Here is a 17,921-nt window from a genome sequence, read left to right as displayed (position 1 = left end):
CTTTGATTGAGTTAATGGAGGACTTTCAAAGCTTTTCTGAAATCATCCTGCTCATCAATTCCCACAGGACAATAGTATTTCATTATAATCACATACTACAATTTATTCAATCATTCCCCAATTAATGGGCATCCTCTCAGATTCCAATTTTTAACCCTTAAAAGAGAGCTGCTATATTTTTGTACATATAGGTCCCTTTCTTTTTAAAAAAAATATCTTTTGGGATTCATACCTAGTAGTGGTATTGTTAGGTCAAGAGAAAAAGTATAGTATTTTAAAAGCACTTTTAATCTAAAAACAAAACAAAAATCCAAACAACCCTACATATCAGCATCTGTCCAGTTAATTGTTAGGGAACTAATGAAACAAAGAGCATGAAATTTAGAGAACTAGCAATACATATACATCTAATACAAAAAAAAAATTCTAAAGTAAAAGGGTAGAGAGATTGCTTAAGAAGGAAAAATGGGAAGATTATCTATATAAGGAGGGCTTGGTCTTTACTGCTTGACATTGTATCTAGGCTGGCTATTGGTTAATTGATGGTTATTCATCCCTCCCCTACTTCCAGTACTTTCAGGTCCTCTGGGCTAGAGGCCCAGATTTTTTGAAAGAAGATGGGGCACAAGAAGACAAGCTGAAGAAGGACATAAAACCCCTTCTAGTCGCAAAGTAGCAGTGAAAGAGTTAGAGCAATGTAACTAGCATTAGGTCTGGATTCAGTGAGTGAGATACTTAGTATTTGGAGTCGAAAATGGATGCTAAGGTTCTTAAGCCCAAAGCAAATATTGATTTGTAAATTTGGGATCACTTTTAGAGAAAAGGAATATACTGGAGTAATTCTGGATTGACTGGACACTAACTTTGTTGGCTAGACTATGGTATAATCCCACTACTTTTTCAAAAAACTGGCATTATCTAAAGATGGTCATATAAAGCAAGACAGCATCTTCAGAAGAATGGGGAAAACATATCGGAAAGTATGGAAAAGGAGAGCATAAATACCATTAGATTGGAAGCTAGAGGATGTGGAGGAGAGTAGAAATTTTCAACAGTCCTGAAGATTTATGAAGATTTGATATAGAAGAATTCAGAATGCAGGATACTTTCTAGAGGGCATGTGCAAACAGACAGTGTAACAGAAAGAAGGAATCAGGAGAAGCAGCTGCTCTGGTAGTAAACTTTGACTTTGACTCCTGCTGGAAATCTACACAGAGCAATAATGTAACTCCACATTACTGTTTACCATAGCAGACTGCCATTATAGCATCTTTAGACATTCAAAAAATGTTTGGATACTTGACTTTTAATACTCCATTCTAAGGCTGGGCATATTTCTGAACTTGACCCTGGGCAACACTCCAAAATGAGTCTCAGAGATATATTAAGGTCATATTTACTGATTGGGATATAGATCTTCTGGCAAATGTTTAGGGCTATATTCTCTCTCTCTCTCTTTTTAGATTTCTTTTTATTAATTTTTATAACTATAACATTTTCTTTGACAGTACATATGCATAGGTAATTTTTTTTTTTTACAACATTATCCCTTGTACTCCCTTCTGTTCCAAATTTTTCCCCTCCTTCCCTCCACCCCCTCCCCTAGATGGCAGGCACTCCCATACATATTAAATATCTTATAGTATATGCTAGGTACAATATATATGTGCAGAACCGAATTTTGTTGTTGTTGTTGTTGCAAAGGAAGGATTGTATTCGGAAGGTAAAAATAATCTGGGAAGAAAACCAAAACAAAAAAAAAAAACAATGCTCACAGTTTACACTCATTTCCCAGTGTTCCTTTTCTGGATATAGCTGATTCTGTCCATCATTGATCAATTGGAATTGGATTCGCTCTTCTCTATCCAATTGAAGATATCCAATTGAATCAGAATACATCCTGCTACAGTATCATTGTTGAAGTGTATAATGATTAGAGCTATATTCTCAATCCCAAAACTTCAACTCCTTGGCTAGGTTTTCCTTTAGGTTGTGGTTCAAAAATAGGAACTTGAAGAAGGAAATGGAATAAACTACCAACTTCTCTTGTTACATGAAAAAGATACAGTGATTTTTCTATTGCTGCCTGTTCATTCTTGCTTTGATGAACAGTTTCACAAGTTGTTAGATTTTTTTGTGTGTGAGCATTTGCACCTCAGAAATAGCTACAAATCAGGGCTTATTTTATTGTTTTATCAATTGTCTAGACTTAAAGTGATAGAGAAAATATTAATAGAGCAGATTAAACTTAAAACTTTTAAGAGCTACATACATCCTCCCCCTCCCACCTAAGAGAAAGTATATCAGCACACCTCTGGCTATATTTTATGTAAAGTTTTTATTTCCTATGGCATCTACCACTGTAATCTCTGTACACAGTACTTAATAGTTTGAATAAATGAAAGTTATTACCTTGTGTGTTGTTTACACAGTAGAGAGACTTTTTCTCATTGTCTTATTAAGGAAATTAGCTACCTTCACGAAAAAGAAAGAGGTAATAGTCCTTTTGTTTTCCATCCCGGTATGACCTTATGAGAAGTATCATGTTCAGTGTAGGCAACAACATTTTAAAAAGCCATAGACAACATGGATTAGTCTAGAAAGGGAGGGAAATAGGAACAAGCAGAGGTAGCACCAAAAATGGGGAAGCTAGACAGAGGTAGACTTTGGTGCCAAATAATTAGAGCTTTCCAAAAGTGCAAATAGGATTTTGGCAGGTAGTGAGTTCTCAATCACAGGAAATCATCAGGTATAATAACTAGTTGAACACATTAAAAAGAAAATTTTTACTCAAGCTGGTGATTGTATTATCTGGGATGCCTCCCAATTCCTGAGATTCTGTAATTTTATATTTTATAATTCTTACTTTTATATTTCATATTTTGAATGTGTAATTCTAGCTTAAATAGCAACTCTTATAAAGAGATTTTACATATTGTTAGAATAACCTTACGAAAAGAATCATGAGTACTAACAGCTAACTGAATCAGCATGAAGCACTGAGAGTGGTTTAACTAAACTTCAATTATGAAGACACTGGGACAGTTAATTATTGCTGGGGACAAGTCTGGGATGGATTGGATGCCTCTCATTTTTGAAAGACAGTGTGGACTCCTTGAAAACTAGAATTGGGCAAAAGGAAGCCAGCAAAGTTATGAGACCAAGAAATAATAAAACAAAATTTAAAGAATGGAAAAAATAGAAGAGAGTATGAGATGACTCATAAGAAAAACAACAGATCTAGAGAACAGTTCAAGAAGAGAAAGTATAAGAATAATTGGGCTATCTGAAAGATATGACCAAAAAAGAAAAAGAATTGATATAATATAAAAAAACTTAAATAGAAATAGAAAAAAACAATCCAACAATCACCACCTGAAAGAGATCCTATGAGAAAAATCTATAGGAACATCATAGATAAATTCTGAAACCCTCAAATCAAGAAGAAAATAGTATGAGCAAGAAGAAAAAAAATTCAAATTCAATGGAGCCACAATTAGAATCACATAAAGCCTAGCAGACCTTGAGACACTATCTATTGAAGAGCAAAAGAACTAGGATTGTGGCCAAAAATATCACACCTAGAAAATCTTAAATGAAAAAAAAAAAAGGAAATTCGATGAAAGTCCATTAGACTTTCAGACTTTTGTTGCAAAAAGATCTGAACTTAATAAAAAATCTGGTATATAAGAACCAAGAAAAATATTAGGTAAACATAAAATATTAATTTCAAGGGACTCAATAAGATCAAACTGTTTATGCTTTATATGTGGAAATGTAAACCATATATCTAGGGTTATCATTAGTAATTGGGTAGTTTGAAAGAAAGATTAGAATAGAGCTATGCATGATGTGATCCTAAAAAATAAAACCATGTAGAAAAAGGTAAAATTAGGCTATATGAATGAGATGTAAGAGTAAGAATTGACACAGAGGAATTAGATGGGGAAGGAGAGTTGGCATTTCTGGAATTCTACTCACATTGAGACAGTGTGAAGAGATGCTTTGAGAGAACTGAATTTAATCGTCACATTCCACAGGGTAACTGATTTTTCTTTTCTGATAAGAACTAAGCTGAGTTATTTTCTTATACTCTTGAGAAGACATTTTCAAGGAAAATACCTGAAGGGAATGGAGAGATTTTTAACTGCCATCCTGTGGTGAATTTAACTAATTTAAGGAGAAAAGTAAAGTTAACTGATACTTCCGAATAGAAGTAAAAAAAAATATCATTCTGAGAGGAACAGAATTTAAAAGATCATCACCCTGTGGAATGCTCCTAGAAGATTACTTAAAATTAAAAATCCCTCTCGTTAATTAAACAATGAATTTATTGGTTCCACCTACCCTTGCAAAACTGAGGAAGACTTCCTTTCTCAAACTAAATGACTCCTCAATCTCAAACCTTGAACTCATAATCTCAGACAAATAACAGTGTTATTAATCATAGAATGTCTTAGCAATAACATATAACATAGAGGCATAGATAAATTTTCATCTGTGAGAAAGATCACAGCCAGAATCATCTCTATGCACTCCAAAACTCTAGAGTCATAGTGCAACTTTTTGATGAGTGATTTAGTTTAAGTAATCTTCTAGGAGCAATTTTTGATCATATCTATTAGATTGCTTTTCAATATATTTAGAGTAAAAGACTTTATATGATAATTATGCAGAAGCAAACAGAAAAGTAGGACCTTGGTATGTTTGTCCTTTAGGAATATTATATTGCTCACCCATACTTTCACAGTGTCTCTGATTCTAAATATACAAAAAGAAATTTTAGAGATGAGCAAAATAAAACCATTTATTGTGTTTCTAATCATTCTTTCTATATTAAACTTCTTACCTAAAATGAAGAATATTGATTTATGTAAAACAATGATTTCATGAATACAGCCAATGACCACAAGACAAGAGTTCAGTGTTATATAGAAACTAAAACTAGAACTTTTATTTTTATGTGTCTCAAATAAATGCAATTAAACATAAGGATAAAATGTGATGTTGTTTTTATCATAATATAAAATGGATTCAAAGCCCTATATATAGTTTGTAAACACCAATAAGAATTTCTAAAACATACAGGAATAAAATTTTAGAAAACATTTAAAATGTTTTGCTTTGTTGAATTTGCATACAATTCAATATGTCCATTTTTGTCTTTCCCAAACACCACAAGATCCAATTTAAAAATAAATCAAAAATCTTGAAAAATTTCAGAACTCATGCCACCAAATCCTGCCCTGGGCACAAAATACTGACATTTAATCTTGGGGGGAATGGCAGACACATCTTGAGCTCCTTGTGAGGCTCTTCTGTTTACCAGGAAGGAAACAAGTTTGTTGTCTTTTCACTCCTCAGAAGAAACAATTTTTTTAACTCATCACCACATTATACAGAATATAGACTTCAATATTTTCATGACTAAGGACATCATTGTCACTAATCCTGTATATGAACAGAAAAGTATTTTTCTCCAGTGCCTTTCAGAGTACTTCCTTTGTTAATAAAAGATATGTTTCCTTACTGCAGACAACCTTAATCTTTCTATTTTCTTATGCTCTTTGATAATTTAAGCAATAATCTATCCAGATGTTCCATGTTCAATAGTAGATTTCTACATCCTTTCCTCTTATTTTCTACTTAAGTCTTTGAACTATGACTTCAGATCTCATCATTCAACCAAAACTGATCTCTCCAAAATTACCAATTAATTTCTTAATTACCAAATTGAATGATGTTTTCTTAATTTTCATCCCTCTTGACCTTTTTGAAGCTTTGCCACTGTTGATAATTGTCTTGATATTCTCTTCTCTCTAGGTTTTTATGCTCTCTCCTAATTCTCCTCCTATCTGTCTAAATGTTCTTTCTTAATTCTCCTTTGCCAGATCTTTGCCTAGGACATGCTTGCTTACCATGGTGGGTTCCCTTCTCTTTTCCCTCTCTATGATATTATACTTTATGATCTAAAGAGTTCTCACAAATTTACCTGTCTTCTCTATGCAAATGATTCTCAGATTTATCTTTGCAGTCCTAACTTCTCTCCTGACCTCTAACTGCCAGCTGGACACTTTGAACAAATGAACCACAGAAATCTTATATTGAACATATCCAGAAGGGAATTCATTATCTTTCCCCAAAAACTCTTGCATCTTTTAACTTACCTCTTACTGTATCTCCCGCCCTCCCAGTCAATCTTTGCAATATAGGAATTGTACTTGTTTTATCTCTTTTTACTCCCATACCCAATTAGTTGCTAAGGTCTTTCAATTTTATTTTTATATCTCTCACATGCCTCCTTTTGTTTTTTGACACTGTCACAACACTGGCACAGGTTCTCATCACCTCACTTCTGAGCTATTGCAGCAGCTTGAATTGGTCTCCCTGTCTCAAGTCTTATCTCCACTAAAGTCCATTCTTCAGTGAAAAGGCAAATTAATCTTCCTTAAGTATAACTGACCATGTCATCCTCCCCTCTTCCCATTCAATAACTGCTAGTTGACTATGAATTATTTTTAATTGCTGTTATAAACACATACCAAAGTAGTAAAGGTTAGAAATGAGTGACTATAGCCCCATTTTGAAACTGAATAATTCTTCAGAAATGGCATACAATATTTGCTCTCAAATTTAATTCTTTTGTGTATGAAGACAATTTTTAGTCAGTAAGAATATCTATCCCTGTTAGCTATTTGGACAGTTAGATGGTAGAATGGGTAGAGCACAGGACCAGGAGACAGAAAGACTCATCTTCCTTACTAGACATAGACATTTAGTGGCTATGTGACCTTGGGCAAGTCACTTAACCCCTGCCTCAGTTTCCTCATCTGTAAAATGAACTGAAAAAAGGAAATGGCAAGTTACTTTGCCAAGAAAATCCAAATGTGGTCATGAAGAATTATCATGACTAAAAATACTGAACTTCAACAAGCTGATTGACCTATCTGCAATATATCAATTCATGAAAGAATCTTAAGGGTGATTAAAAAATAGTTAAGGACCATTTTTCTCAGTTTTTAAGAAATATATAATGTCTTAGTCCTTTAGTTTGTAGAATTTTAAAAAATATCAGTGATAAAAGATTTTTCATCTTGCAATGAAGATTTTCTTTGTCTTAGACAGAATTCATTTATTTTGATAGATTCTGGATAAAAATAGGGTCTGGATATATGACTCTATTGGTGCAGAGAATACTCTCCTCTACAAATACATACAGGTTGACACCTTCTCTCTATAGTCTTAGAGAATTGCCTAGAATACCGAAAGGTTAAGCAAATTGCCAGTTATTTAAAAATCAGTAATAGCCAGTATGGGTCAAAGGCAGGACTTGAATCTGGATCTTCATGACCCAAGGTTAATTCTCCATTTGTTACACTGTATTGCTTCTGTTGCAATAGCCAAGACAAATTGTGAGCCCCAGCCACTCAGTCCCTCATTTCTTTCCCTTTTCATCAGCCTGTTTGTGAAATGCTACCATTATTTCCCCTCACGGCCTCTACTTCTCAAATTTACTTCTCTTTTAACTTTATTTACCAATATCTGAACAGCCAATTTGGTGATCTAATCCATATAACTGTGTTAATGGCAGTGGGAGCTGAGTTATACAGTGGATAGAATATTTGACTTGAATTCTGTAAGATCTATTTTACAAGATTATTTATAAGTATCAAGTGAAATAATAAAGGGAAAGACCTTTGAAAATCTTGAATATTATACGAATGTAAATTATTATTGTAATTATTGTTAATAATAATGGGACAATTACAATTAATGGAATTTTATTAATTGGCCACTCTAGGATATGATATGCTTAGCTGCAGTCTTCTTTATTTGCTTTCTTTTTTAGTTTAACTCATTGACTCTAATAAGAATTTCAGGTTTTCTATAGCAAGTCCTTTCCAATCCTATCCTCATATTATATAAATAAGTCCCTTCTCTCACTATTCATTTTTGAATTTTATTTTTAGATCTAATCACAGTGCCTGACACAAGTTTGATAAATCCATTTCCCTCACTCATTTATTTTATTCATTACAAGTATAGTACAAGGTAGGAAGAGATGCTTGTAAAGAAGGAAGTCAGATAACATGTTTCAGGAAAATATGAGGAACAAACACTTCTTAGAGGTTTAATTATTTTCAGGCAAATTCTTAAAACTCAATTTTTGAAGAAAATTAGATTAGATAATGGATCCCTGTCTCCTCTCTCCAATTTCTGAGCTATTTTAGTTCAGTAATTATCTTTTTATCCTTTTAGTTCATCCCCAGATCTATTTATGATCTCCAAATCCTTATATTATTAAAAAAAAAAAAAAACTGAAGCTGACCTTTGCATTTTTTCCTCCCTCACTCTGGGCTGGAGGAATGCAATGTCACACATGCAGCCATCTGGAAGAATCCAAGGAAACCCTTAATGCCTGCCCAGAAGCAGCATGCTTTTTATACTCCTTCAGTCAGGAGGACTGATCCTGCCATGAACCAGCTAAGTGACTGGAGGCAAGCGACATCATTTCCCTTTCCCAGTCTGTAAAATCTAGGATGTCTAAGGCCCCAGGGGGAAGAAAGATCTTCTAATATTCTATGGTTCAATGGAATAGCAACTCTGCATTTACCTTGAAAGGAAAAAAAAATTCCTCTATTTTGAATATTTGCTGCATACTAAGAAACCTTAAAATTAAGGTGAATTGATGTCTTATATACTGTTAACCTAACTACCAGCTATGTTGCATTAGCATGGTACCTGTCATATAATAAACACAATAAATGCTTGCTCTATCAATAAATCTATTTAGCAGATTTCAATTATACTGAATATACAAATAATAAGTTATCATCTGTTACCACTTTTTTTGTGAAAAATTTAATTAACCACCATATCTAGATCTTTGACTACTTTTTATCTTAAAACTTTTACAAGATCTACACTGAATTGAATTACCAGAGAAGCAGTCCAGCAGGAAGAAAAATGTTATTTATAGGCCGAGTAATATCTTCTTTGGCTATAGAAAACTAAGAGCTAGACCTTAGCCATGGGCAGGAGTATACCCAGTTCAAATTATATTAGTTGACCAATATATTTCCTCTACTAATATTCTAAGGAAAGATGAATAAATATTTTTTGGACTTATTTTGCTTCTGAGTATCTGCAACTACATAGTTTAAAGTGGGAATCTTTAGTCCATAAGCTGCCTCCAACATTCAGTTCCATGCCCTGGCTTTAACTATGAGAACATTTTTCCCATGAATTGAAGTATTCTTCTGTCAATAAGACTATAAGACTATAACTCTTCATTTTGTGATTTTTGCACTGTCATCCTGGTAACTTCATAGAATTTACCCTAACAAGAAACTATTTGTAGTCACAGAAGGGTCAGACAATGAGAGTAGGGATGTAAAGTAGATGTTCTGGTCCGTCACCAGAGCCACTACCACCTGTTTAATCAAAATTTACATTTGTTTAGTTCTCATAACTGCAACTTATTACTAACCATATGAATAGTACTTCAAATCACTACTAATAAGAGAACTGCAAATTAAAAGAACTGTGATGTTTCATCTCACAACTAGCAAAAAAGCAAAAGGGAAGGGGTAGTAAAAAAAAAAAGGGCACACAAAAGCTACGAATTGGTTTGATCATATGGGAAATAAATTTGGAATATGTGAAGGCAATAACATAATCTTGAAATTAGATATTCCATTACTAAGCAAAAAAGTTAGTGACAAACAAAATTATGTGTACCAAGACAAATAGAAATTAGATAGATTAGATAAATAAACAAAGAATAATAAACAAAGTAGATGGCATATACAGTGGTATAAAAATGGTGAATATGAGGAATATAGAGAACCATGGGAAGACATATGGACTGATGCAAAATCAAATAAATGAAACTAGGAAAACAATATATACAAGACTACATCAACATCAATGAAAAGAAGAAATAACTAGTCAGAATTTCAATTTTGAAATTTTAATTGTGAAATTTTAAGAAGAAATTATATAAGAAGATAGCACCCTTTCTTTTTTTTTTTAACTTATTGGATTATAGATGGAGAACACTGAATTTAATATTAATTTTCTATATATTTGATAATATTGCTGAACTATTTTCCTCCCTCTTTTTATTCTTTATTACAAGAGGTAATATACTCTCTAAGAAGGGTAAGGGACATAGTGGGAAATATTTAAAACAAAGTTAATAAAATTTCAAAAATACCTATTATTTGTTTGGGTAATGTTCAGTAAAAGATTGTCAAGAAATTATTTCATATAGTTTGGATTGATCAGATATACATTGCTTTTGAAAGAATATTTGGAATGGTTATAAAAATTATCAGCCTTTAAATACCTTAAATAACACTTCTTTTTCCTAAACAAAGCAATAAATAAAAACAATGGGTACATACATATGTATGCAGATTTCAATTTAAAATTAAAGAATGTTCTAATAATTAGAGCCACTGATGTGGAAAACTTTATAAGAATTTAACTCCTGGTCACTGGAAGTGTAGGAGCTGAGGCATAATGATCACATGTTAGGAACATGGTAGAAGGGATTCCTGCATTGGGAGGTCAGTATAGCCCATCCATCTGAGATCCTGAGTACCATTTTTCTATTTATAGACAAAAAGAAAAACTGCCAATGGCTGTTTGTAAAGTTCTTACAACATTTAATTACCAGCAACTATGATTGACTTTGTTGCAAATTTTATTATTTTTATGAATTCAATTTTTATGTAAGATTTAGGCCTATTGATATCCAAAGAAGCTAAGAAATAAAACACTGGTATAGTTACTTACTGAATACATCTCCTCTGGGTTTCTGAGGATCTACTGGTATTCTATTGTCAATCATCATTTCTCTTGAAGATGTACTTTCAATTGGTATTTTAGTTGAAAATGGTGCCATTGTTGGTCTTTGTGTTGCCACTGCTGTTGATGGTGGTGGTGTCATTCGGACAGTAATAAGTTCAGTTGTGGTTGGCGGAGGTTGTGTTGTTAGCTTTAGTGTAGGTCTTAGCAGCTTAGGAGTAGGTCTCTCAGTATGAACAATGGGCCATATAGTACTTGCAATATCAGGAATTGTATTAATATGTCCTCCATTACCTTTTGGGAAAGTACTATTTCCCTTTGATATATGAATTGGTCCCGAAGGTTCAATCATAACTTTTGGAATATCTGAAAAAGCAAAAATGAAAGATTTAAATTAATGTGCAACCATTTCTCTCTCTGGGATGAAAAATAACAAAACACGTAACCTATTTTGTTTACTGAAAAATATTAATTATTTTATACTTATTCTCTAGAAATGTAAAACAAGCTCCTACAAAAACCCATTAAAAATTAAGGTTTGAACAATACTATATGATGATCAATTCTGATGGACGTGGCTCTCTTCAACAATGAGTTGAACCAAATCAGTTCCAATAGAGCAGTAATGAACTGAACCAGCTACACCTAGAGAAAGAACTCTGGGAGATGACTATGAACCACTACATAGCATTCCCAATCCCTCTAATTTTGTCCGCCTGCATTTTTGATTTCCTTCACAGGCTAATTGTACACTATTTCAAAATCCGATTCTTTTTGTACAGCAAAACAACTGTTTGGACATGTATACATATATTATATTTAACTTATACTTTAACATATTTAACATGTATTGGTCAACCTGCCCTCTGGGGGGAGGGGTGGGGGGAAGGAGGGGAAAAGTTGGGATAAAAGGTTTTGCAATTGTCAATGCTGAAAAATTACCCATGCATATATCTTGTAAATAAAAAGCTATAATAAAAAAAATTAAGATTGGCTTATAGTCCCCATTTAAATATTTCATATTATGGTCCATCCATCTTTCAGAAAATCTAGGGAGTAGATTAGATATTATATGTTCAAATGTTTTGTGGGATTTTCAAACATGACTGTTATTTATAGTCATATACTGCCTAATATGAGAGAGACAGAGTTAAGGGACAAAAATAGAAAAAGAAAGAGAAAAATGGAAGAACAAAGAAATAAAATTGAAATAGAATGTTATGAAGTTATGATCATTAAGCTTGGCCCCAAAGAAAGGATCTTGTCTTTTTTTTTTTTTTTTTTTTTTTTGGAGATGGGGAACTATGAGTCTGAAGTACTAGTCACAATGTTGAACTTGGTCAGTGTCTTGGTTTTAATGAATCATTTCTTTCCCTCCTTCTCTCCCTCCTTTTTTCCTCCCTCTCTCTTCCCTTCTCCTCTCTCTTTTTTTCTCTCAGTTTTTACAGATGGAGAAAGATGAGATGCTGAGAAATAAAAATGACATAAAAACAAAATTTCTAAACATTTAAAAAAAAGAAATAGTAATTAGAGGCAACTAGATATCAGAGTGGATAGAGCACCAGCCCTGGAGTCAGGAGAACCTGAGTTCAAATTTGACCTCAGACATTTAACATTTATCACTAACTGTGTAATCCTGGACAAGTCACTTAACACCAATTGCAAGAAGAGAGAAAGAGAGAAAGAGAGAAAGAAAGAAAGAAAGAGAGAAAGAAAGAAAGAAAGAAAGAAAGAAAGAAAGAAAGAAAGAAAGAAAGAAAGAAAGAAAGAAAGAAAGAAAGAAAGAAAGAAAGAAAGAAAGAGAGAGAGAGAAAGAGAGAGAGAGACAGAGAGAGAGAGAGAGAGAGAGAGAGAGAGAGAGAGAGAGAGAGAGAGAGAGAGAGAGAGAGAGAGAGGGAGGGAGGGAGGAAAAGAAAGAAAAGAAAAAAAAGAAAAGAAAGAAAAGAAAGAAATAGTAGTTAAACTGAACTGATGTTCTATTGGTAGATAACCTTGAGACATCAACAGAAAGAAAAGAGAGTACCTTGTCCATTGAGTCAACCTGCCATCTGGAGGAAGGGGTGGGGGTAAAGAGAGGAGGATATAGCTAAGAAAGTTCCCCAGGATGGGCAGGCATGAGTAGGATGGAAGTTTCACCATTGGAGGGGGAAGTCACATAAAAAAGATGACAATGTCTGTAAGGATTACTAGGTGAGAACTCAGGTTGTCTGGACAATTACAAGGTGAGAACTCAGGTTGACTTGACAGTTCTCTGGCTCAGACCTTTGGTTTGGGCCTTTAAAGGGAGTTTACACCTTAGGAATTCTAAGAGGAGCAAGCTCATTGGTTGGAGTACTTCTTCCCAGAAGCCCTTGCATTATCCCACGCCCATTCTCTGGGAGGATAAAAGAGGACAGCACTCCAGAGATAGAAGTCTCTGCACTACATCAGGCTTGATGGGGCTCTCTGCAGGAAGGGAAGTCACTTTCTCTGGACGATAGTTAACAGCAACTGTCTAGAGACAACGGTTCTGTACAGGAAGAAGAATCTGTCTGAGAGATTTGAGTTGACACAGCAGATCTCTTCCCAGAGAGCAATCGGCAGCTTCTGGAGACGACAGCATGTTACAATTGGCGTCCACAAGTGGGGCCAGGACTTTTCCTTATCCTGACAAGGACTTATTCTGAGCCCTTCAGAGGAGCTAGACTGGACCATAGCAATTTGGTGCCTGAACAGGGACAGACACAATCCTCATTCCAGTGGAAAAGCCTCCGATCCAGATCTCAGCCTCTCTGAACCAGAACCGTGAGTAACAAGGAAACTTTATTAAAGATTAAGTGAGCATGCTAATAGATAAATAAGGAACTTAACTTGTTAAGAACTAAACCAGCAATCTCTTATAGTGAAATGGGGCAGATGTTAGCTAAAGACAATCCCTCGACCTCAGCTGACTCAGCCCCAGCCCCAGTGGCAGCCTCAGCTCCAGCCCCATTCAGGAGTGGTACTATAGAGAATATAATTAAGATAATTGAGGAGCAGAGTCTACTTGTAACCTGGGTACAGATTGCTAAACTCTTGGCTGCATTAAGACGCACATCCCCTTGGTTCTTAGAGGAAGAAAAGATAGATGTAGATAAATGGAAGCTAGTGGGATTTGAAATGAAAGAATTTCATGCAAAAAATGGGCCTCGTTCTATTTCTGCAGAGGTATTTTATATCTACAACATAGTTCAATTAGCCTTAAACTATTGAGCAAGTTGTAGGAGAAGGAAAAGTTTTAAAAATGAACAGAGGAGGAAGTGTGAGGAAAAAGGAAAGCTCAAGATCTTGCCCAAGAGCAAGAGGATTTAGGGTATGATTCTCTTGAAGAAGCTTCAACCCCGCCTAGAGAGCAGATTATTGACAGGCCCACATCAACTCCACCTTCAGAGGTGGAGGAAGAAGGAAAAGGGGAAGAAGCAGAAACACAAACAGGAAATATATCTGTTAAGATAGTCATTTATTGAATACAATAACTCTAAATCCTTCTCTTCATCTTGAATTTGCTTAAAATAGGTTCAGAACCTCATAGCTTCAATAGGCAAAGAAAATGAGATTAAAAGAATGCTACACAAATAAAAAAGACTAGGAACTAAAGCTTGAGCACAAGGGTACCACAATGCTACACATTCAGATCTACCTTCAGCAGACTTCTAAATGCCAATGACAGAATATTTCTGAAATTAATAATCAGTGTAATTACAGCTTTTACATGTTGCAGAATTCACCTTTCTAATTCACTAGCTAAATATCTGCAGCTAGGATAATGTAGTCAGGAAAGCTGAGATGCTTTTTAATCTTGGATGCAATGTTACATCTTTTACTATTTATAAAAAATATTAGTCTTATTTCTTATGTTCTATTGAAACTCAGAACAATATTGTTATTAGCTATGTGTAGAGGTGAAGTTTAGTTGTTCTTGTTCAGTTGTATCCAACTTTTTGTGACTCCATTTGGGTTTTCTTGGCAAAGATGTTAGAGTGGTTTTCTACTTCCTTCTCTAGATCATTTTATGGGGAAAGAAATTGAGGAAAACAGGATTAAGTGACTTTCTCAGGGTCACACTGATAGTAAGTGTCTGAAGTCATATTTGAATTTAGGATAACAAGTCTTCCTGACTCCAAGACTAGCGCTCTATCCATTGCATCATTTACCTGCCCCATTGAAATTCAGCCTTAGATAAATGATCTTGTTTCTTATCTTTTTTTGGTAGATTATTCCTATGCTTCATTTGTAATTGGAACTTGGGACAAAAAATAAATAAATATGACTTACATATACAGTTTATTCCATCTCCCCGGTAACCATCTCTACATTTACATTTGTATGACCCATGCACATTGTAACATCGGGCAAAGCTGCTGCACTGGTACTGACCAAGAGAGCATTCATCTATATCTATGACAGAAAAAGACAATAAATCTATTTAGTGAAGAGACAAATGAGAAGAGTTAAAAGATTATTTGTATATACTTTAAATTTATATAGTAAAATTTACCCAAAAAGATCAACAAGAGAAAATGATGATGCTATACAAATGAATATATATGAATATATATACATATATATATACATACATATATATATATACACACACACACACACATAAATATATGTATATTCATCCTTGTAACACAAGTAAAACAGGGACGAAATTTCCTTACCATGACACTGGTATTTGCCTCCAATATACATGAGATCAAAGCCTTTATGGCATTTGCAGATGTAGCTTCCAAAGGTATTCACACACTGTCTAAATCTGGGACACGATGCTCTCCCAGTTGCACATTCATCCACATCTAGAGATACAAGCAATATATCTTTATAAATAGCAAGAGCTGAAATTGTTTAATTCAGAATATATATCTTTCCTGAAGTCTTGTTCTAATGCTTTAGCATAGCATGAAATATGAGTCTGGACGTCCCTGAAGGCTTTGCCAGGGGAACATGAGCCTTAATAAGGCCTTCTGATATGAGAAAAATTGCTTGTGGAAGGCAAAGGTCAGATTATACAAATTTTAGGAACTTATTTGGATCAGTTCAAGCAGGCTCATCATTTGAATACTGATTACCAGATAATTAATTTTTTTGGCCACAGTTATTCTGAAACACTAAGGCTAGAAGGATTGCAATCTGTATAGGCAGAAGAAGTGCCAACAGTAATGAAATAGAAAACCTAAGATGAGCAATTTTTTCAAAAGATCTGAACTGTCCACAATTGAATTAGTCTCATATAACAAAAAAACAGTCTTTCAATGAATATAATGACAAGGTTTTAGTTCACGGCCATGCTATTCATTCTTGTTTATTCAATATATTAAATATGTAGAAACACACAAAGTACAAAGAGGAAGTTTAGAGTAGTGGAAAGACTGAAAATTCCTTTCTTTTCTTTTCTTTTCACTGAGGAAATTGGGGTTAAGTGATTTGCCCAGGGTCACACAGCTAGGAAGTGTTAAGTATCTGAGACCAGATTTGAACTCAGGTCGTCCTGACTTATCTACTGTGCCAGCTAGCTAAGAGTGATAAATTTCAAGAAGACCAAAGTCCAAATCTTTTCTCTCTCACTAGGTAAAACTAGAAGCTTCTTTGTATCCTGAGTAATTAGAATAGTACCTAGAACATAGAAGGAACTTAATAAATGTTTATTGATGAACTGACAGACCTGGGCAAGTCAGTTAACCTGATATGCTTGTATGAGAAATAAGTATTTATTAGGTACCCATGATAAGTACCAGATACTGTGTTGTTGTTCAGTAATTTCAGCTGTGTACATGACCCCATTTGGGGTTTTTGGCAAAGACAATGGAGTGATTTGCCATTTCCTTTTTCAATTTATTTTATAGAGGAAGAATTATGGTAAACAGGGTTAAATGACTTGTAAAGAGTCACACAGCTAGTAAGTGTCTGGGACCAGATGAGAACTCTTATATTGAAATCAAGATATGCAAAGTACATTGCTCTGTACATCGCAAACACTTTCTGTAATTCTTTGTGTATATGAGTTTCTATAGACTTAAGCCATAATTTCCTTATTTTCTTTAACTACTTACAACTCATTTGCAAAATAGAGGGTTGCTCTCCACACCATCATATGCAACATTTTCCCTTTACCAGAAAGCAGTTAGTTGTTGACTCAATTCCATTTTCACACTCACCCACACAAGTCCTCCCATCTGACCCCAGCTGTAAGCCTGGTGAAGGACAACGGCAGCGTACATCACCTTTCATCACATCACAGCCATACTGACAGTTTGCCATAGAACACGACAGGGCACCTAAAAGGAAATAGAGACTTGCTCATACAAGGCAGGAAAAGAAAATGGACCCTACTCCAATTGAGATGGGTCCCTGGAGACACTGTAGAAATAAAAGATGAAGGTTTTTCATCTAAAGGATTTGCAGATCAGATCTTCATGGGCCATGTAGAAAGGAAAATGCACAAAACCAATTATCTGGATAACTCAGATTTATTTTCCTCCTTTCCCCAGTTTTTTCTTTCTTTTTTTTTTTTTTTTTTTTTAAGCTAAGGACTCTATCTAACAGGTTTCAGTTTGATTGCAACAATGCCCAACTAGAGATTAAAGCTAGGTAAGACTAATAGATATAAACTAGTTAAAAAATACTGGAATAATATTTACTATTTGTTATAATTAGAGACTATAATTGAGGGAAATATACCAGAAAGGAGTTTGAGTCCTTGGAATTAGAAAGACAATCACCAATCCCTCAAGACTAGAGTCCTACTTTAAGGATCTGACTCAAGGAAGCAATTGGATATTGGAATAAAAATTTCCGTTTTAATGAGCTACATTTGTTTAGTCAGGTAGTTGTGGGGTTTTTTTTTTTTTTTTTTGTTATTTTTGTTTGTTTTTAAGCTACACAGTTAATTAAGTGAAAATAAGAATTCATGTCAGTTGTTTGTCATAGTGCAGATACAGGTTCAAAAAAGTTTTCAGGATCACATTTAGAACTTATAAGCCAAATGCTAGAGGAAATATAGATCTTATTATCCCTATTCAATATAATCATCTGTAAGAAGATGATATTTTTTTCTAAACACATGATTTTGTCAGTGTAAAGACTTT

General features: G+C 34.2%; 1 protein-coding gene across 4 annotated transcripts in view; it reads right to left on the bottom strand.

Moving 5' to 3' along the window:
• The window catches only part of NPNT (nephronectin), a 108,502-nt gene that overhangs the window by 27,220 nt on the left and 63,361 nt on the right, over positions 1-17,921 (bottom strand). For all 4 annotated transcript variants that reach the window (XM_074275611.1, XM_074275612.1, XM_074275613.1 and 1 more), the window contains 4 exons: positions 16,992-17,111; positions 15,498-15,632; positions 15,109-15,231; positions 10,804-11,181 (listed from right to left, as the gene is read on the bottom strand). In XM_074275611.1, the coding sequence (XP_074131712.1) occupies positions 10,804-11,181; positions 15,109-15,231; positions 15,498-15,632; positions 16,992-17,111 (756 nt within the window). The remainder of the gene's footprint in view (positions 1-10,803; positions 11,182-15,108; positions 15,232-15,497; positions 15,633-16,991; positions 17,112-17,921) is intronic.

This window comes from Sminthopsis crassicaudata, chromosome 6 (genome assembly GCF_048593235.1).
Source record: "Sminthopsis crassicaudata isolate SCR6 chromosome 6, ASM4859323v1, whole genome shotgun sequence".
Classification (NCBI taxonomy): domain Eukaryota; kingdom Metazoa; phylum Chordata; class Mammalia; order Dasyuromorphia; family Dasyuridae; genus Sminthopsis; species Sminthopsis crassicaudata.
The sequence above is the reverse complement of the archived record's forward strand: the minus strand, read 5'-3'. Positions and strand labels throughout refer to the sequence as shown.